Below are 20,913 nucleotides of genomic sequence, written 5' to 3'. Positions count from 1 at the left end.
GATGACGATGAGAACACAAAACTGAGGAGCAGAAGTGACTTGCGGTCACTACGCAGCAAGCTTCTCTGCCCATTTATTGTGTAACATCAGACCATCTTTGCAAAATGAACGTTAGTTTGAATATTAAAGACCCGTGCTTTTATTTCTTCATATGCTCAGTATGTGTATCAAGTGATGCAGAATCTTGACTTTGTATGCGAATGCTCAAAGAGCACCATATTTATCCTGCGGAATTTTCTTTTATTATTATAACTACATGACATTAACATATGGTATGAAGTTATATAGTTTGTAATAAATAATATATTTTGTGCTGCCCAACTAATTGAAACACAGCTTTCTGATTAATGTTTCGTTTGTGACTCGCCAGTTTTTTTAAGCTGAGCCGTGATTGGCTGTGACCTGATACCTGGCAACTGTGTTATTATTTTCAGTTGACAGCAAGTGGCAAAATGGCCGCCCCCGCAGACGGATAAAAAGGGGGTTGATTTCCTCTTTAATGTGAATTAAGTTGAAATGAGTTCACTGCTACCATTAAGGACACGTCAAAACAAAAATCGCCCGTCTGTCGGCTTGTATCACGTAAAACTCAAAAGACGAGTTCTTTGCATTATAAGGCACCATCGTATTTCAAAAGTTTTCCCCTTCAATGTGGGCCAATTAACATGTCAGCGACAAATTTGACCATGAAACCTTATGCGATTTGATTCAGACAAAATGATCTAAATCAATATCCTGAATTGGAAGTACATGGACAACAAAAGTCCTTAATAAGAGTTGAGATTGAGTGAATTCCCCGTCATCATTGACATTAGTCAACGTTTGCGTAAAAATCATTGGAATTGTGACTATTCTGGCGAGGTGTGGTTTCTTCTAATGAAGAAAACATTCACAATCAGCAAATACTAAATGAGTCAACTGTGAATGATTATTTGTCATCATGGCTCTTCTGTTCAACTATTCTGACAGCGACTGAAAGTTCCTTTCATTGCTCTGTTCCTCCAAGAAAACTTTACTAAATTAGCAGAGACACCATTTTATGAAACAAACATCCTGTTTTATCTTGACAAGCAGGACTCATTGATTATTAATAGTCAAGTACGGTACATTCCTTAACGTTACCACGCTTGTACCTCAAATCTGGTGTGGCCAAGTGAATGCTGCTTTTCTTGTATCTCCCCACCAAGAACAGCGTCTGGTGCAGCAAGCGAGCTTTCTTTAGCGCAGGTAACGTTTTGAAAACTTTAATAGCACAATCACTTTTTTGGAAAGCATTTGGAAGGCAAAATTACAGTAAAAGCACACCAAATGATCAGGATCGATATCAGGCTCCTGCAGAACTTGCTGATGATGCTGATAGGAGAGGAACGGATTTGGACATCCTTGATCTAAACAAATGCAAATAATTTCATCAATCAAAAAAAAAAAGCTAAAACCATGGCTCATGTCTCAAAATGTATATCACTATATGGTTGATAGAACGATCAAGGGTTTTCAAACTTTATTGGTCCAACATTTTTTCCACAAATCTGCCATGTGCTCTCCTAAACGGCATGAGAATTACGGAAGGCAATCGCAGAAAGACATAGTGGCCATTTATACATGTTGCAAAAGTAGTGATTCATCCCCATGTTGGAAACTTTTGACCCGAGATCTATGCTTCTAAGTACCGTATTTTCCGGACTATAAGGCACACCGGACTATAAGGCGCACCTTCAATGAATGGCCCATTTTAAAACTTTGTCCTTATATAAGGCGCACCAGACTATAAGGCGCACCATTAATGCATCATGTCAGATTTTTAATCCAAATCAAATCGTTCTCCATTTTATCTTTTTTATTTCAACTTCAGACGCAACCAATTACTTTATAATCACAAAATAATGATCCATAGTCTTTTTGATTCATGATTCATAGTCTTCAGCGGGCCACTTATGATTGATTTCATGACACAATGCTTCGGGCCAGTTTAAATTTAGGAATTTGGTCCATATATAAGGCGCACCGGACTATAAGGCGCACTGTCCGCTTTTGAGAAAATTTTAGGTTTTTAGGTGCGCCTTATAGTCCGGAAAATACGGTACTAAATATCCGCTGAGATTGTACAGTTCTAAATGACAAGGCACGTCAGTTCCTATATGTCTGCATGCACTTTTTCAAAATGGTACGACATAAGTTACTGCAACTTATGTTAAGGAGCCCAAAGTTACACAGACCAGATGTCCAATCGCTCACTAGTACGAGACAGGGCCTCCCCCTCAAAATTCTGTGTATTCAGTAAGAAAACAAAATAATAGTGTGCTGTAATTCTTGATTTTTGGACTACCTTGACAAAAACATTGCACAGAGATGTTACTGAGAGATATAGAAATTGTAATAAATATAACATGTCTCCAACCAGAAGATACCCATTCACTTATTTGGTAAAACTTCATCAGGCGAGGCCGTGATTGACTACTTTTGTAATCTTTCTGCTATGTTGGCCTCCATCTTGATTAGTTGCGCATGATTTCCTTTTGTCACTTCAGTGGGTGTAACCTTCAAATGCACACTATGTGCCTGTGTCAGTCTTTCTTCGACTTTTCACAACAGTGATTAAGTGGCATGTATGTCTCTTGGGGTCAGTAAAATCCAAACGTGCATCCATTTTGTACTGCGCTGTCGGTTCCAGGGTGTTCTGGAGCCTATCACAAGTCGTTTGATTTAGTTATGTTTTTTTTTGCATTGACTTGTAAAAGATATAAACACTACGTGACAATGAACTTAACTCACTTTGTTTTTCAATAAGTGGCCCTGGCAAATAGTGAACAATTTCCCCCAAAGTTGCTTAATTCCACTAACAGACTAAAACAAACAGACGCTGTAAATTGAAGCAACGGATATTTGAACACAAAGGGTAGTGCGATATCACCATACTCACTTCTTGATCATCTGCAAAAAAAAGGGGGGGGGGTCATTACAGTTTACTGACTTAATGACAATAGTGACAATGTGAATCCAGAAAAACAAAGAGCCACTATCTTCTTCATTTGTCTGTGTGATTGTAATGTACTGCCGCCTGGTGGCCAAGGCAGGCACATCAGAAGGAGCACCAGAATAGAATTGAAGCATTAAATTGATTTACATTCTATTTATTGGTGTTTTTGCTCTGTTTTTATGAAGTAGAGAGCAAACATTCTTTTGCCTTTTACTGGAATGGATGATTGGTATTTGCAGAAATTTCCATCTAACAATACAAAACAATCTAGTTCTCTTGATAACCTTTACAGATTGATCATAGGCAAAAGCTTGGTATTTAATGGAATAAGTGATGTGCCGTTTAAGACAGCTTCCAAAACAAGAAGGGCGTCTCCAATAACCACAACCCCTCCCACACATGCAGACTCACACACTTGGCTATGTGACCATGCTCACGTTGACTGTGTCTCACCTTTCACCTCATTGAATGTCAGACAGTCACAGACTATGTGGGCACGCGCCTCTCAAAAAGAATCCGCGGCATGTTGAGTGATTCTGCTCTGGTGCACATCTGTTGTTATGATCCAAAATACATCAGCAACAAGTCAAAAGAACACATCGATGACATGGGCTTTGTTTACATGCGGTCCCCGCCAGCGTCATCACTCCTTGCAGCAATCTGCAAGAGGAAGGATGCGGGAACCTCGAAGCGGACTGTGGGGGAAACACCAGCTTCAAACTCTTCATATTGATGCGTTGACCTACATGCAAGAGTGTAATCTGCGGCAACATAACCACAGACTCTCGCACCAATATCTGCGCCTGGTGGTCGCTGCTGAGTGCGGGCAAGCAGACGAGGACAGGAACTGCGAGCGTCTTCACAGACGCAAGTGAGTCGTGAGCGAGGAAAACAAACAAGCATGCTTGCTAGGTGAAAAACAATCATGCATTTAAGGCCAAAGCCACAATAAAATGCTCGTTTCAGCTTGCATAACATGCACACTGAGTTGTGAGCGCCAAATTGAGATACAAACGATGACTTACTGTCAAATATGAATGTAAATGTTAAATATAAAACAAACTGAATTACACCTTGTTTATTTAAAACAACCTCATAGCTTTTGCCTTTCAGTTTGCTAGCTTAATGCTAATGCTAATTAGGATCTATAACCCTCTTAGAAACGAACTGAACACAAACAGTGTAAACATGAGACAGACATTCTAACAATACTTACAGCATGGATTCTTTATCCTCTCCGAAGAAATACAAATACTTGTGTGATGCTGATGTCCTGTGAGGAGTTGAAGTGTCTCAATGAAAGAATACAGTAAGACCCTCATTCGTAGGGAATATGGCTCCGACCTTCCTGCAAATGGCATAAACATGCTTGTAATTGACACCATTGAAATGAATTGAGAAAAACAGGGGTGTGCGGGAATTCACAATGTCTGTGCGCCCAGAAGGTCAAGGCAGGCAGAAGCACAATGTCCTTCAACTTAAGACAAATATGTGTCAAACATTGCTTAACTCGGCAGTAAAGTTATCTCAAAAGGACATTGAGTGCTAGTAATTATTCTTATTAAAATACACCTGACAACATTTTTGTTGTATTGGGGGGGGGAAGGCTGGAACGAATTAAAGGCACATGCATTAATTTCAATAGTAAAAGATAATTTGAGATGCAAATATGGTCACAGAATAAATTAAACTCATCTCACTGTATCACTATCTTAAAATAGAGGTCAAGATCTTTTCTATTAGCCTATTAGAGGCACCTACCAACATTTACAACCGAAATTTTAAAGTTTGTTCGATGAAATTGAAATATTTATTCCCCAAAAGTCTATTCTCTTCATTCTGTAACATTTCTCTTGGCTGCATTGCTTCCACTATAGTTTTTTTTTTTTTTGGTCCAATCAGATTTCAGTCTCAATATGTTGCCATGTCAATCTAATCTGCCAAGGGTCTTTGCGATCAGTAGTGATATTTTAAAGACCCTATCAAGAACAACTCCAGTATAGTGTTCATAGGAGTAACACATTGACATTTAGACAATACTTGTTTGAAATAGCTGAACAGGTTAGAGCTTGGCCTAATCCCCAAAGGTTCATCAGATAAAAGTAGTAAGTTGATTAATGAACTCTCGCGCATACTTAGATACTTTTGAAAAGCATATTGGTCTTTGAAGTTCCCAAGAGAATGCTTTGAGTTGGGTGTGGTCGGTGTAGGCCTTATTTGGTCAAGGAATCATCTCTGTTAGCTGAACTTCAGCTGAACGCACGAGTGGAAACATAATGTCTTTGTCTGACTTTTCATAAGGAGCTACCGGGGGACTTTTTGGGAGGCGGGACCATATCCGAGACAATGGCAAGGGTTGGCTACTCACGCAGTGTGTCACACAAGTTTCAGGACGAGTTTCACCAAAGGTATACAAGTGACTTTACCTATGACTTTTTCAAAGTATGAACTGAGGTTCAGGCTTTTTTTTTTTATTTGGCTTGCAAGCAAAGGTTTGAGATGTCAACACTATATGATGGCAGTAGGCATGAGCTAGCGATGTTTTTGATTTGATTTATTTTTATTTCCAACATATTTAAAACATGAAAATAGGGAAATATAAATAATAAATAACACTTTAAAGTGCCATATCTAAATGATCATATATATCATATGAAACTAATAATTCAACATATATATCGACAAAACAGAACTCAAGTAGACACACTTTCAGACTTATTTTTCTGTTTACTTTTTGCCTGTGCATAGTCACGTTGGCTATTTGTCTTTTTTCTCATGGATGTCAAGAAACCAGTTTTTATACATTTTTTTTAACAGTTTTATGTTTGCACTATTTTTATGTTAATTTTATCGTACATGCGTAGTGGTGTAACTAGTTGTACTTTGCATTCACATTGCATTTTAGCTTTTTTCAGGAATTTCTGTAGTCTATATTTTTCTGTATTTTACGCACTCCAGCATGCTTGCGCTTATTGCTACATAAATCTGCAGAAACAGATAATTACCACTAAATTCTCCAAAAATCTGGTAATCCATGATACAATTACGATAAAAAAAAAAAAAAAAAAGCAATGCAGTGAAGTTGCGAAAGGAAAACGGTGATATAGTAGCAAGGGGTAACTTGTATAGCTTTTGTGTCACCGGTCTTGGCACTTTTCTGACACACCTTGTATGTGGTGACGAGAATACGAAAGCAGAGATGAAGAAGTTACTCATCAACACTGCCTGTTGTGTTTTTGAAATGTCGAAATAAGTGGCGTGGGGGCATGAAGACACATGCCACACATGACAGTGGACTCACTTCCTTGTAAAATTCAGCTTCCACTGCGAGCGTATAATGACTCACACTTTGCACAGTCACACTTGGAAAGGCTCCTGTTGCATACAGGAATTTCCTGATCCCGACTTCCTACGAAAAAGAACTGAGGGATTCTAATGATGGCCAAGCCCTCCTCCTTCGCAGCTTGCCAGCTATTGGGAAGTTCCAGGTTAATAACTAAACAGCTCAGGACATTGGGAGTTTGGAGGAGTCAACAGGGCAGGGGCAGGATCGGGAGAGGGGGAGTGACATCCCCTTTGCTATTCCCATTTGACCTTCATGCCCTTTTGATACGTCTGACATTTGTGTGTCAAAATTCAATCCCATTTTCTCACACCTATGACACTTGTTTGAGGACAAGGTGAAAAGTCCAAACCTATGGTAAGGTTGAAGATCATATCAAGCACATTGTCACTTTCAGATGACTTCCGGTCCTGGCGGTCACACCTTGATTGTAGTTTTCCTACTGCAGATAAGTTCAGCCTGTACAATCTTGCAGGCTTGACGTCAGTAGAGGGGTGGCGGAGAGTGCTATTACTCACTATGTTTGAATTGCATTCCTGTACAGCACGTACCAGTGTGTGCCTCTTATTTCCCAAACAGGAAGTTGTAGATTGCCAAATCTCTTGCACCCCACAAGAGTAAAAGGACAAAGAGGGCGGGGGAGCGTGGTGGGGGCTAATAAAATACAGCTTTAGCAATGTATTTTGTTCAAGGGAAACAACTTTAAATCACGGTGAGTTCTTGCGTTGTCAGTATTAAAACAGAGAGGGGTATTTTTTTTATATGCATTCTATTTTTATTCCTACGATGTGCGTTACGCCAACAGAAAAAACGTCATGACTAGTACTAGTATTTTATAGCAGCAAAGAGTGATTGAAAAAACCCAGTTGGCACAGTAAATCAACAGGAAAAGTGTGGTCAACTATCTAAAGCCAGTAAGTGCATAGCTCAACAGCGCCACCGTGTGGAAAGCAGCATACGACACCAACATACTTTAACGAGCCCAGATTCACAACTTCTGAAAGAAAAGCACGTCTGTGGAGTGGATTTAATTCTCCCTGCAGATTTACAATGATTATTTGTGTATATAAACAAACAAAAAAGAGATTAGCTCAAACAACATTTTACAACTCATTAACTTAAGCGTAATAAATGACTATGAAGTTGTATAAAAAGATGGTCAGGTTCTTACTTTGTGGAATTAAATAAACTTAACAAATATAAAAAGTGAAAGAGAGTCTGCAGTATAATCCTTTATTTGAAAAGTCAAACAAATGTATATAAAAAAATACACATTTTAAGCTCAGGATAGAAAACAGGAGAACTTGAGGTGCTGAGGTTGAATCCCTTGATTAAGCAGAACCAAAAAAAATCAGCACGCTAAAAACCTGATTTGAAATGTGTGTGTGTGTGTGTATATATTTATTTATCCACCTTTAGGACAATTATACATTCCAAATAAAAAGATGTACAGCTGTCCAACTCATTTTGTTGAATACTAGCAGCATAACTAATATCACTTTAGAACACACCTGTCGATTCACAAATGCAGCATGCGAAAAGTCAATATAATCGTTGAAATTATTTCCAGCTCAGGGTGATACCGTCCAAATATTACTACAGTGTATTGTTTTTCTCTCTGTGCTGGTGTTGGCTTGGTTCTTTATCCCTGGTTCCCTGTTCAAAAGTTAAAGGTGACACAATTGGATGAGTTTGTATTGCTGGCAAGTAGTTTGGCTCTGTATACTTCTCGCCACCCACCATTATGGCGTCTTGACTCCAGCCAAGAGTTAGAACCCCAATTCATACCATTTAAAACAATTATTATCAAAAGCTAATGTCCATATAAGGGTCACGAGTGAGCTGGAGTCTATCCCAGGTCACTTTGAACGAGTGGCGGGGTACACCTTGGACTGGTCGCCAGTCAATTGAAGTTATAAAATAAAGTTTGTACCCTCCAATGGAACTATTTTCTGTTGGGAGACTGCAGCGAGAATAAAGAACCATGAGGATAAGCGTTTCAGATGACAAATGCACGAATGGAGGCAGCTTGGTTCACATTAATTTTCCTTAAGTCCCTGTAAAGTGTAAATAAATGAAAATATGACACAGCACAGAGTGTTGTTAACAACACTGCCAAATAACGATAAAAAAATGGTGAAGTATATAAAATGCAGCTTCAAAATTTAAACATAAAATCAAGCTCCGCTCTCTATCACTGCGGGCACCTGCTCAATGCTCTGAAACGATGCTCCACCGAACTGTCAGTCTAAAACTTCACTTCTTGGGAAAATCTAGCATCTTTGTTATGCCTACACACGGCAGCATGTTTGAGCTGGAAAAACAGAATCGCTTCAAGCCCCCACTGGCTGGAATATACCCCACCTGGTCATCACAAGGCTTTTCCACACCGCAGTAACAAGATGCTACAAAGCCGCCATGTTCAAATTCTAATATTCTGGGGGAGGGACAGCTCATGTCCAAGCTCAAATATTTGATTAGGAATTGCTTTAGTTCCCCGCCTCCCCCCCCCTGATGAATGGTGAAAAAACAAGTTAACGCTATGCTCCACAGCTGTGTTTGCAATTCTTTTCAAACATACAAATCTCCCACTTTACATTACAGGGTCTATAAATGTTAATATTTTTTATGATGATGTCACTCAAGCATCAGTCGAAGGCTCCAATAACTACACACTGACACATACACGTACTGTACGAGCCCATGGCATGTGTCTATGGCAAGCCAACATGGACCACTGACGGAGAGAGGGCAGATAAGTCACCCCAGACTCAAGCTCTTTTCTAGTGGGCACAGTGGCGCTTCCGCTCATGCCGTCTTATGGCTGGAACTCAATTCTCAGCCAATGTGTAACTCCATTCTGATCGCCACTTGACGCAGCTTAAAAAAATAGAGGAAAAAGATATGACATAGCTGTTTGGACCATATGATTGGCTACGTTCTAAAGCGTATTCCTGCCTTCAAGATGCAGTGGACTTCATTGGTCAGATTACACGAGTGTAAAAGAATTTTAGGGCCACACTGAAAGAAAAGGAATAGTCTTCTTTACTTTAATCTTTCCCCCTATGTGGTTTGAAGACTCCTTCATACATTATAAAGGAAATTATTATGTAATTCAAACAAACAAATGTATATAATAGCTATGCTGATGACGCCAAAACGGATTGAACTTCAATGACAACAGCCATGTCAGCCGCCATCTATGTCAAGGCACTGACCAAATCAACAGCTGGGGTAACCTGAATTGCCATCTCTCAGTTACATCTTTTATCAATTTCTGTGGCTCTCTTTTCTTTTTTCCCTAAACGGCGCCGCTTTGTGTGTTTAAGTTGACGGACGAATGGAGGACGTAATACCTTGAAAAGGCCCTGAGCTTCCAAGACTAAAACAACATTTGGCCAGGCGAGTCAGTGGAGGAGGAGGAAGGCAGACATCAGTGGTAGAAGGCTCGATAGCAGACGTAAGCGCTGAGCGCCAGCGCCGTGCACAGGCACACGTTGGCGAGGAGGGGAGACCAATTCTCAGGCTCTGCGGATGTTTCCACCGACTGCCGAACGGCCTCGTCCACTTGATGCCGCTCCATGTCGTGCTGCGGCTGGGCTTTGGTTTCAGATTTGGAGGTTGGATCTTGGACTTCCACGTGACCGTCAAGGTGAGCGGCACCATCGGGAGGGCACTGGAGGGCGACCGCGGTCCTCCTTCGCAGCTCTGAGTCTTGTGAGGACCTGTGTGAGTGTAGCAGAGGATTGATTACCCCACATTGTCCACGGCTTGACTTTCAAACACCATTTTGAGCATGTCTAAAGAGCAACTGAGCCTATCCCAGCGGACTTTGGACAAAAGGCAGACTACGCCGTGAACTGGTTGCCATCTGGTTAAGAAGTGCGCAGTCCTATTTGGCCTCCCAATATCACTCATGAAAAATTGTAGCTCCTTCATCGTTTGAGTTGCCTGTCCCCTAAAGATGCCTGTGTTCCCACAGCCGCAAGCATTTTAAGTTCCTAAAAATATACTAAAAAAAGCTGAAACTTTCCTTATGAGTCATGTTGCAACTCGTGATTCTAGCCACTTCTTGTTTACAGAATTAATTGTGTTTGACAGCAAGTTGTTTTAGACATTTCCAAGCAACCAATACACTAAACAAAACATTGAGCATTTTTATTATTCATTGCTTCAATTCAATTTGAATGATTACCCCAGAGTGTGGATTTCAATCGGTCGCACAATCTCGTCATTCATGGGAAAAAGTGATGGCCCAACTTTGCCATTCTGAGGATCTCTTGGAGGTGGGAGGGGAGGTGGAGTGAATTCAGGGGGATCATCTTCTTCATTTGACAACTCCTTCCATGATTCCTAGCGGAGACACAAAATACAGGTGAATATTCATGAAGTCATGAAGAGGCCTTGAATGTTGCTACAATATGGTGGGAAAGCACTTGCCTGCAATGACAAATCTCCCTTGAGGTATTTAGCACCTTCAATGACAGCAAGGTAGGAGAAGCGAAGTTGATCCGCAGTCTGAATCAAGCCCATACGATGGCGTCTCATCTCCAGTAGAACATCACGGATACGCACAGAGGACGGGTCTTTGCGGATAGACATCTGGAGAGAAAAAAAGTCAAATAAAAACTTGTTCATTCTGCAGCTACATCACGGCTGGAAAATGAAAAATAATACAAATTGAATTTCCACAATGTTGCGTTCAAAACTCGTGTCACCATAAAAACCTGCACACAATGATTCGGCCAATCACAGCGCTGTTTTGTCAACCGTCAATTGGCTGTTGTGTTCTGTCAGTAGATGCATCTCGTGCTGCTAGCATTACTGATCCTTTCCACGTTTGCCATGCTGCACATAACCTAATGTTATCTGAGTAGGAGCCTGCGGTTCCAAAATAGCACCGATGGATCCACCAAGGTATATAAAAGAAGAAACACAGCAAGCCAGCAACTGCCCATCGCCATGTTCGAAGTCATGCATGTGGAAGAACTACGATCATGTTAGTGCAGTTGTATTGCAGACCATGCAGGTGGAACATTTTCAACATTCCATTTCAAATGTATTTAAATTTTACAAAGGAGACACCTTTACTTTGGAGTTGAAATAGGAATACGATATTACGGCAGCTTCATCATCTTTGTTTTTGTCACAATTAATGACATTGTATAATATTTGTGTGTTATTCATTGATCGTGCTTTCCTTTATTTTATTATACAGGGTTTTTCTATTATTTTAAAAGTGTGCCATAAATGATAACAATGACTATATTCACTTACTGGAACATAACCCCGCGATGAATTTACTGTAAAGCTCAACTGGGAGTGGTATGAAACAGCTTAAAGTCTATTATCTGAAAAATTGCTCACTAGCTGTCAAACCAGTACTCACGCTGACGTGAGTTGACTTTGCTACCACCGTGCAGCCCTTGTATCTCAAGTTTGCACTTGCAGGTCAAACAAGAGAAATAATACATTCAAATGAAAATATATAAGTCTTGTATTAGCTCAGTACAAACCAGTAATAGGCAGGTGTCCACCAGGCAAAAGGTTCCAGAGCGTCCGATGCCAGCGCTGCAGTGAACCACCACTGGCCCCCGGTCTGAATTCATACAACCTGACTCCCGCACTTTGAACAAGAAATTAAGGAAGGAAGCTGGAGACTCTGGCACCCCAAAGTCAGGCCAGGTGGTGTAGTGAAAATGTAAAATTTCACGTGTCTCTAGTGTCTGCAGAGGGGAAATAGTCACAGAAAACAACAGAGTTGGAACCCAAAAAGAGCAATTGTCCCACTCACTATTAGTCACGCAAAACTTACAGCGAGATTTTCCAGCTCTAGATGACGGACTGTGTAGTAGGACTTGATGTCTTCGGAAACAAAGGTGAGCTTGAAGTTTGTATCCTCAAAGAGCGCATCTCTCTCTTCTCTCTGTGGCCAATATTGGGCGCATTTGACCTGCAACCGAGTTTAGGTCAGATGACTTTGGGGCAGCAATTAGAAAAGAACATGTGCAAAAGAACCCTCTGCTTACAGATCCTTTCTCGATCACTCTGTTCAGCATCACCACACCGCAACTCCGCTGCTCCCAGACCATCTCCCAGAAGTGACCGCACGTGTTGGGTAGGGGTCCCTAAAACAAGAACAACAGCATAATCACATCCTTGCCAAACGTTTTTAGCCTCGCACCCACTCCATCAGCGGCACAATCTGCCAGGACAAACCTTTAAATATTTTTTTAATGAATGACATATACTCAATCTAATTAGATCCGATACTAAGACGGTAGCGCTGAAGATACATTTCTTCAACGGTGTGCAAAATGTTTACCTGAGTGAGGATGTAGCTCCTTTGCGCCTCTTCTACCGCTATTAGGCTGGCGTTAATGTAGGTGTTAGCACTCTGCTGCAGACATATTCTACTGTGGTCAACTGGGGAGAAAAGATAAGATTGCTCAACTCTTTAATAAATGTTTTTGACTCAAACCATGGTGGGTAGAGCGCACTGTTCTGGCACTTTATTTATGACATATGTTTTATTTAAAATGCAAAATAACCGCTATGTTTAGCTTCAACAAAGCATATTCTGTAACTGCGTCAAAAAAAATCTGTAAATTAGCAGACCCTGTAAATTAACAAATACATCCAATAAAAAACATACTAGTACATATTTTTATACGAGTACATATTTTTAAAGTGCAAAGAAAAAACAACAACAATAATCCAAATTCAATTCCAAAACAGTTGAAAACTATTTTAGCCTCATCCTTAAATTTCACCCGAAAAGCCCCACAGCCTGATCTCTCTGCCTTGGCTTCAAAAAGTTGCAAAACACATGAACAAGAGTTCAAGGGGCCTGTGCACGCTTCTGGGGAGCGACTTACATGGGCTAACATCTCGATAGCGATTCCGACTCTTGTTTTCAGGTAGTTTGGCCACCTTGCAGGGCAGTTCACATGACTGCTGACGAATCTCCTGGAAGACAATTGGACCTTTATTTATTTTTCTGAAGCTAACACTGAGATAATATGACATCCACACAATCCTACTTGTTATACATACAATTAGTCTATCAATTAATTGAATAACCAATCAGATAAAAATATATATATTTTGCATTAAAGTTTCTTGCAAAATCATTGTTTTCAGACCTTTTTAAGCGATCATTGTTGTATATTGTTTAATGATTAAACAAAACTAAATAAACAGCACTTGCTGTCGTCACCAACATTTAAAAAAAAAAAAAAGGGAGCTACTTCTTGGATACAAACTAAAGCGAAGGGTTACATCGATGTACACTTCTGAGATCTCAAGTTTAACTACATGTCAGTCATACTGCAACTTCAAAAGATTGTTTAACGTAACAGATTAAACAGATGATTATTTTGTCCGTAAACCGATTATGATTCCGTTCTGGTTTGGTCCGTAACATATCAATAAATAGGCAAACGTGTTGATCATTGTTTTCCAAATAAAGGGGGAAAAAAGGGTCTGATTTCATGGGGGAACGAGAGAATATTTGCTCTTGAGGACCTGAAATTAGAATTTATAGACAATTTAAAGTTAAAAAAATGCTCTAAGCAATTATTCAATGGATTTTGACAGCGCACGAGACTGGTGTCGATTAAGTGTTTTAAGGCGTTTACGGTTTTTCTTATTTGTTTGTTGTTTTAACTGTCTACTTATCGCTCCATGTGCAACCACTTTGTATGCAGCAATGGTTGTTTGACAAGTTTAGTTGAGTAACTCGGTCTGAAAAGTAGAAGTGACAAAACAGCTAGGGAACTGGAAATCGTTAAAAGAGATGCATTGGGTCACTTCTACAGTATTTTATTGACAGATATACATTTCAATATAGAACAGAGGAGGCATCAATTTATATAAACTAGAAGTTCTGCACGGTGCCTTCACGAACGCACAGTAGTACACTACAACACAGGAAGAAAATGACATGTTAAAGGCCCATTTACTTCCCATCAGTCCTAACCCGTCCTAAAAGTGACATTTTACGACGGACCCCCTTTGACCCACCTGGTAAATGGCGCTCCAAATCCTGTTGTCATCGATTTCCCGAAACTCGGCTTCCATTGCTGACAGTCCAGCTGTCGCTCGTCCTTCCCCCGCTGTGGATAAGCTCACCTCGCTGTAATCGAGATGGTTATTGTCTCGTAAAAGTGTCGAAAAATTGCGGACAAAGAACGCCGCCGCTGTGGATTTGTTGTCACTCGAGCAACATAGATGACTTGGACTCAAAATCGGCCTGCTGCTGTTAGCGGAAACGAGCCGCAAACAAGCGCCTTACGCGGTGGAGCTACTAGCTAACTGCCGTCCTTGGCGGCAAACAACAAAGAGGCATAAATAAAGATAAACATAGAAAGTCGTCGCCGCCTTCCTTGATAAGACAGCTCGTAAATGCCCAAATGGAAAACTTCGAAAGAAAGGAACAGTCAGTCAGGTTAGCATTTCTACGGCAGCTGTAGAGCGACGCCAACGGGAGCGCGCACTGAGGCATCTTGTCGCTAGTGCTCGCTGCCTCGTGAGCGCGCACGCACGACGTAGTGATGTAGTGTTTACGTCCAGCCAGCCAGTGGATTGTCACTGCAGCGCGACCCTCCATCTAGACACTTCTAGTGTTCTTTTGATATTTTCTTAATAGTGATGCGCGAGGATGTGCATATTTCCAACATGGAATGACTGTATTTATATTTTTTCTCCAGGCTGTCTTGCAGCAACAACTGGAACAAGGGACACTGATGCTAAAGCTAGCTAGCAGCGCTACTTAGCTAGAGGCTTTGAAGCAGCTTTAACACGGCGACAGGTACTATGTACATTTGTGATCAGCTCCCCTCTGTGTGTCGCTTCATGTCTTGTCTTCTGGCCAGCGGCTGACATTTTGTGGCTGTATTTCTTGAGCTTTTGCGTGGCGTCGGCGTTAAGCCTTCAGCTGTCGTCGGCTGTAACTGATGTGTAGCTATAGTTACTGCCTCCCAGTGGTGGAAAAAGTATTCAAATCTTTTAACGGTAAGTTGCATAATCCATGTTATAACATGATTATGAGTAATAAACAAGTATCCACAATGTAAAAGGGAATGGACAGAGTACCTTTAAAAAAAGAACAACAATAGTTTGCTTTTTGTTTGGTTTTGCAAAATTGCATCAATAATTGAATACAAGAAAAACATCGCTTTATGCTAGGTACACCACACAGACACATACAGAATTTGTATAGATGTAAGCCATTCTTAAACAAAGCACACTTAAATGATGGGATTCAAATTAAAATAGAACTAATTTCATAATGGCACATTCATTAAAGAAAATAATGACCTGGTCCCCATTTAGTCATTACTCATATTTTTCCGCCAAACATATTGCTCCAGAACGTCTGTATTCTCGATGATGCAAAATAAACACATGTTCTGTTGGATAGTGTTTCCCAACCTTTTTTTTTTTAAATCTCACAGCACAACTGAATACCATGTGCAAATGTCACCAAACAAGTCAGTACGCAGGTAATTAAGTACCCACTGACATCTAATGGAAGGGCATTTAATTGTTCTGCCTTTCACTATACTTCGCTGGCATCGATGCCTGGACAATGATACTTCATGTGTCAGAAATCATTTTCTAACCAATTAAGTGAAGTTGCGTAATTTCCCAGTAATCTGTCACGCCACATTGGTTGGGAATCACTTATCAGCAAGTGCTGTATAAACTCTTTTTGTGTGTAATTTTCCTAAATACCCTCCTCAATTTTGTATTGTTTCTCATTTAGATTCCTTGAGTGGTCTGAGAGCTCTGAGCTGCTCTCCAGGCAGTATGGCCCCCAAGGACATCATGACCAATTCCCATGCCAAATCCATCCTTAATGCCATGAACTCTCTCCGCAAGAGCAGCACACTTTGCGATATAACATTAAGGGTGGAAAATACTGATTTTCCAGCTCACCGGATTGTATTAGCAGCCTGCAGTGACTATTTCTGTGCCATGTTCACCAGTGAGGTAACTACAACGGGATTCATAACTTCCAAGTTTTTGTTAAATACAAGACTAACGTTATTAAGAAGTTAAAGGGTGGATTAAAAAAAATGAGTGGATGACTCTTAGAGAGTCTTAAATAAACTCTGCAGATACCCTGTAAACACAAAATGTAAGCATTTAAAATTATATTGAATGTTTTTCTTCTCCCAAAATGTGTGTTAGCTTGCAGAAAAGGGAAAATCCTTTGTAGACATCCAGGGGCTGACTGCATCCACAATGGAGATCTTGTTGGACTTTGTCTATACAGAGACAGTGCAAGTTACGGTGGAGAACGTGCAAGAGCTGCTCCCTGCAGCATGCTTGCTGCAACTTAAAGGTTGGTGTTTCTAAATCTCATTTGTGTGTACTCATGACTAGTTGAAGATTGATGCGTCTCCAATTACTCGTTTGTTTTCCTCAGGGGTGAAACGAGCATGTTGTGATTTTTTGGAGAGCCAACTTGATCCAACCAATTGTCTGGGAATCCGCGACTTTGCCGAAACACACAATTGCCTCGACCTGATGCAAGCTGCTGAGCTCTTTTCCCAGAAGCATTTCTCTGAGGTGGTTCAACATGAAGAGTTCATGCTGCAGAGCCAGACAGAAGTGGAAAAGCTTATAAAATGTGATGAAATCCAAGTAAGGGAACAGGCTGACTAGAACAGTGTTGCTCCACATCACGGGGGGATCCATTTTTCATAGCTCCACTTGCCTGAAAATGTTGACATTTTCAAAAGGTCTACTGGGGTCGACACACTCCTGTGCAAATGGTGTTTTTTTGTGATTTAAAAAAATTAAACCAAGATAAAAATAAAAAAATTAAATATTTCATAAACCTGATGTACGAGAGCAAAAATATACAATCAGTCTCAAAAATTATTTTAGAGGCACATAAAGCCATTTCTGATTCAAATTTGCTGTTGACCAGTATTTGTGATGAATCTAAATTGTTGAAATCATCTTGCTCTCAATGCAATCTTTAGCCTGTCATTTTTCTTGGCTATGAAAAAGAACAAACCTGTAAATCCAAGTTGCTGTCCCAAAGCAAGCACTTTCACTATGGAGGCAAAATTTGTTAAGCATCAATTTCATCATCAGTTCTGCACTCAACCAAGCTTGAATTTGAATGTGCTTTGCCTTTAGGTAGACTCAGAGGAGCCGGTATTCGAAGCTGTGCTAAACTGGGTCAAACACAACCGAAAAGAGCGAGAGCCTTATTTGCCAGACATGCTGGAGTTTGTCCGGATGCCATTGCTGACCCCCCGCTATATCACAGACGTCATTGATGCAGAGGTGGGGTTCTTCTCTGTGAGATTGTTTAACAGTGTTGTCAGTGTGGTCACGTATGTCCCGGCATGTTTCAGCCCCTGATTCGCTGCAGCCTGCCTTGTCGAGACCTTGTGGATGAAGCCAAGAAATTCCACCTGAGACCAGAGTTGAGAAGCGAGATGCAAGGCCCACGCACACAAGCTAGATTAGGCAGGTGTCTTGTTTTGAACTGCACTTTGGCAACCCTTGTTTGGCACTCAATTTTAAAGTCTTTCTGATTTCGGTTTTAAAGGTGCCAAAGAAGTCCTTTTGGTGATTGGCGGCTTTGGCAGCCAGCAATCACCGATTGACATTGTGGAGAAATATGATCCGAAAACTCAGGAGTGGACTTTCCTACCAGTGAGTATTTCAACTGAAGCGGCAATATCGGATTCAGCCTTTTTGAACACCCCGAAATTAATGTATTAATGTGTCAAATGTGAAATTGTTTCTTAATGTAGTTGCACTGCTTTTACCAAACTCATGTGCAGAACATTTGACTAATCAGCGAATGGATTCCACAGAACATTGCGAGAAAGCGGCGTTACGTTGCCACCGTGTCTCTCCACGATCGAGTCTATGTGATTGGAGGTTTTGACGGACGGTCCAGGCTCAGCTCCGTGGAGTGTCTGGACTACACGGCAGACGAGGATGGCGTTTGGTACACTGTCGCCACCATGAATGTGCGCCGTGGCCTAGCTGGAGCCACAACGCTTGGAGGTGAAGTGTTGTGTGTTTACTTCTTCGTTGAAATAACGCAATAATTTACAAGTTTACAACTCCCTCGAGCGTTAAACTCAGTTTAAATCACTCTTTTAAAATATTCTGAGGTACTTGTTTTAACTCATGGAAAGAAATGTTATAGTATGACATCACCTATAGCAAACAAAAACAAGACTCGCTCATTTCCACAGATTTCCAAATGAGAGCCCAAGCGTGCTCGCTTCAAGCTATTTATATGTCAAAACATTTTAAAGCCACTGTAACGTTATGCAGTTTGAAAAATTTTTTGTTGTTCTTTTGTATACCACTTGAGAGAGTGAATGAACCACGCTTTGAAAATCACTGCTGTAATTAAATGTTTTTTTCTCTCCAATCACATCTCAGAACAATTTTTGTACTCTTCTTGGCTCAGACATGATCTATGTTGCCGGCGGTTTTGACGGCAGCCGGCGTCACACCAGCATGGAGCGATATGACCCAAACATCGACCAGTGGAGCATGCTGGGAGATATGCAGACAGCTCGAGAAGGCGCTGGTCTGGTGGTGGCCAGTGGACTGATATATTGTCTTGGTATGGTCACATTCTTTTGATCTACACACGATGGAATATCGCTCAATATTTTGCTTCCTATTTCCTTAAGGAGGCTATGATGGACTTAATATACTGAATTCAGTGGAGCGATACGACCCCCACACGGGCCACTGGACGAGCGTCACCCCAATGGCCACTAAGCGCTCAGGTCAATTTTTCAGGAAATATGATGTCAAGCTAGTTGGAGTGAAGATCGTTAACATTGTGCTGTTTCAGGGGCAGGCGTGGCTTTACTCAATGACCACATATACGTGGTGGGAGGCTTTGATGGGGTTGCCCACCTGGATTCTGTTGAGGTCTATAACATCAGAACCGACTTTTGGACCACCGTGGCTAGCATGACCACACCTCGATGCTATGTAGGAGCAACTGTCCTCAGAGGACGACTGTATGCCATCGCTGGGTAAGGAGTGTCCTGGTTTTCCACAGCAAAGTTCAAAACTGTACTTAAATGTAAATGAAACGTCAACATTCTCATTGACTAAACTATCTGAACATTGGACGTGTCATAATTTAAAGTCATAGAAAATTGTTGAAAGTAAAGTAGTAGGAGGAAAATTGTTCGGATGTAGGGTTTTACAGTGTTTGTTCAAACAGCGTCCCTCTGTGATTGTCTTCGCAGATATGACGGAAACTCTCTTCTCAGCAGTATCGAATGTTACGATCCGGTGATCGATTCCTGGGAGGTGGTTACCTCCATGGTGACGCAACGGTGCGACGCAGGAGTCTGTGTTCTGCGAGAAAAGTAATTTTTGCTTGAGAAATACGTCAACCACAAGTGGGACAGTCCCATGAAGAAAATGCAGGCAGCAGGCAGCTCGACTTGGCTACAATGCCAGTAGAACAGACATTTGTTTTTCTTTTTATATTCAGCTGCCCGATGAAGGGAATTTCCAAAAACTAAGCTCTCATTGGTTGGACATTCAACCCTCCGCCACTTCAGAGGTGGAGCGCGGCCACGAAGGATTTACGAAGAGCCCACCGCCACCTGCATGACCCTCTTGAGTGGCGCTGGTGTTTATCTGTGAGATTATTTTTGTCCTCAAAGTGCAATATATTAGTACACATCATCAGAAAGAGATGCTGCTAAACGCCTTATGACTCTAGCTTGCGTCGCACGGTGAACATTCACGTTGCCTCTCGGTTTAATGGGCCGTTTGCTTGTTGCTTAGCATTTGCCAGGTTATGAGCAACCCTCTTTAGCATTCTCTTTGTAAGACTCGGATGCCTAAAATGACTTCATACACATTTAAGATAGAGTTTTAGAAAAGAACTGAATTATTTTCTCTTTGATTCGTGACCTCTATTTGAGGTACGCGTCATTTGTTTCCCTCAAGCATTTCAAGTTGAATATGTTTACTTCAATACTGTTGCTCGGAAAGACAATAAACAGTAAATCTAAAGTAAATATTTTGGTCATTTTAACCGTATGAATGCCCGTTCAGTGGTGTAGACACATTGGCGGTGACTCCCAAGCATTTCACAATTTACACGTTGGAACAGGAGTGAGGGAGGACATCGTCTACGTCATGATTTAGAAACCTTCCCTGTCCTTTATCCCTTCCAACGAAATTCATGCACTCATAGTTAATCATATTGCCGGCTGTTTACAGCATTTTGACCGAACATTCAAGACAGCAGGAGATTTTCTTTCTGAAAATGCCATAGCTATGAATAACAATGGCCATAATTTATTATTTATTTTTATCAGTTGCCCTGAAATAAGTATCTTGTTCAATCCCAAATAGTTCAAATAACAAAGTTGATTTTAGAAATTCACACGTATGTGAAACTTTACCAACAAAACAGTTTGTTTTCGTTTGATTAAAAGACAGTGATCTTTCTTTTACAATCAAATGTCCGATTTTATTTTTGTTTTATGATTTTTTTCTATTTAATAAGAAATGCCTTTTCTGTCAGATAACTAAGAAGTTGTCCATTATTATACATTGTTAT

The 20,913-nt window shown here is 40.8% G+C and overlaps 2 protein-coding genes across 3 annotated transcripts; one reads left to right on the top strand and one right to left on the bottom strand.

The window, feature by feature from the left end:
- Nucleotides 1–7,539: 7,539 nt before the first annotated feature.
- LOC119118690 (tyrosine-protein phosphatase non-receptor type 1-like) lies at nt 7,540–14,845 on the bottom strand. Its single transcript, XM_037245606.1, has 9 exons — nt 14,346–14,845; nt 13,199–13,289; nt 12,646–12,746; nt 12,350–12,448; nt 12,136–12,273; nt 11,837–12,046; nt 10,761–10,922; nt 10,516–10,673; nt 7,540–10,045 (listed from the first exon to the last, which is right to left on the bottom strand). The coding sequence occupies exons 1-9, from the start codon at nt 14,400–14,402 to the stop codon at nt 9,754–9,756; spliced, it is 1,308 nt and encodes a 435-aa protein (XP_037101501.1). The 5' UTR covers nt 14,403–14,845; the 3' UTR covers nt 7,540–9,753.
- Nucleotides 14,846–14,853: 8 nt separating this feature from the next.
- klhl12 (kelch-like family member 12) lies at nt 14,854–20,362 on the top strand. Of its 2 annotated transcripts, XM_037245602.1 has the most exons (13): nt 14,856–15,132; nt 15,228–15,335; nt 16,090–16,316; nt 16,518–16,671; nt 16,756–16,973; nt 17,478–17,627; nt 17,699–17,813; nt 17,896–18,002; nt 18,167–18,362; nt 18,778–18,936; nt 19,007–19,105; nt 19,174–19,360; nt 19,580–20,362. In XM_037245602.1, exons 2-13 carry the CDS (start codon nt 15,278–15,280, stop codon nt 19,704–19,706), a joined length of 1,797 nt encoding a protein of 598 aa, XP_037101497.1. In that variant the 5' UTR covers nt 14,856–15,132; nt 15,228–15,277; the 3' UTR covers nt 19,707–20,362. The 2 variants fall into 2 exon arrangements, with proteins under 2 accessions (XP_037101499.1, XP_037101497.1); XM_037245604.1 differs by lacking the exon at nt 15,228–15,335 and having other exon boundaries at nt 14,854–15,132.
- The last annotated feature ends 551 nt before the right edge of the window (nt 20,363–20,913 follow it).

The sequence above is a fragment of the Syngnathus acus genome, chromosome 2 (genome assembly GCF_901709675.1).
Source record: "Syngnathus acus chromosome 2, fSynAcu1.2, whole genome shotgun sequence".
Classification (NCBI taxonomy): Eukaryota; Metazoa; Chordata; class Actinopteri; order Syngnathiformes; family Syngnathidae; genus Syngnathus; species Syngnathus acus.
The sequence above is the reverse complement of the archived record's forward strand: the minus strand, read 5'-3'. Positions and strand labels throughout refer to the sequence as shown.

Coding starts and splice junctions, on each gene's coding strand:
- LOC119118690 (XM_037245606.1), bottom strand. CDS start 14,402: ATGGAAGCCGAGTTTCGGGAAATCGATGACAACAGGATTTGGAGCGCC. Junction 12,747..13,198: donor CTATCGAGATGTTAGCCCAT/GTAAGTCGCTCC, acceptor TTTTCTCCCCAG/TTGACCACAGTAGAATATGT. Junction 12,047..12,135: donor TAGAGCTGGAAAATCTCGCT/GTAAGTTTTGCG, acceptor TCCCCTCTGCAG/ACACTAGAGACACGTGAAAT.
- klhl12 (XM_037245602.1), top strand. CDS start 15,278: ATGTGTAGCTATAGTTACTGCCTCCCAGTGGTGGAAAAAGTATTCAAA. Junction 16,974..17,477: donor TAAAATGTGATGAAATCCAA/GTAAGGGAACAG, acceptor CTTTGCCTTTAG/GTAGACTCAGAGGAGCCGGT. Junction 18,363..18,777: donor TGGAGCCACAACGCTTGGAG/GTGAAGTGTTGT, acceptor TTCTTGGCTCAG/ACATGATCTATGTTGCCGGC.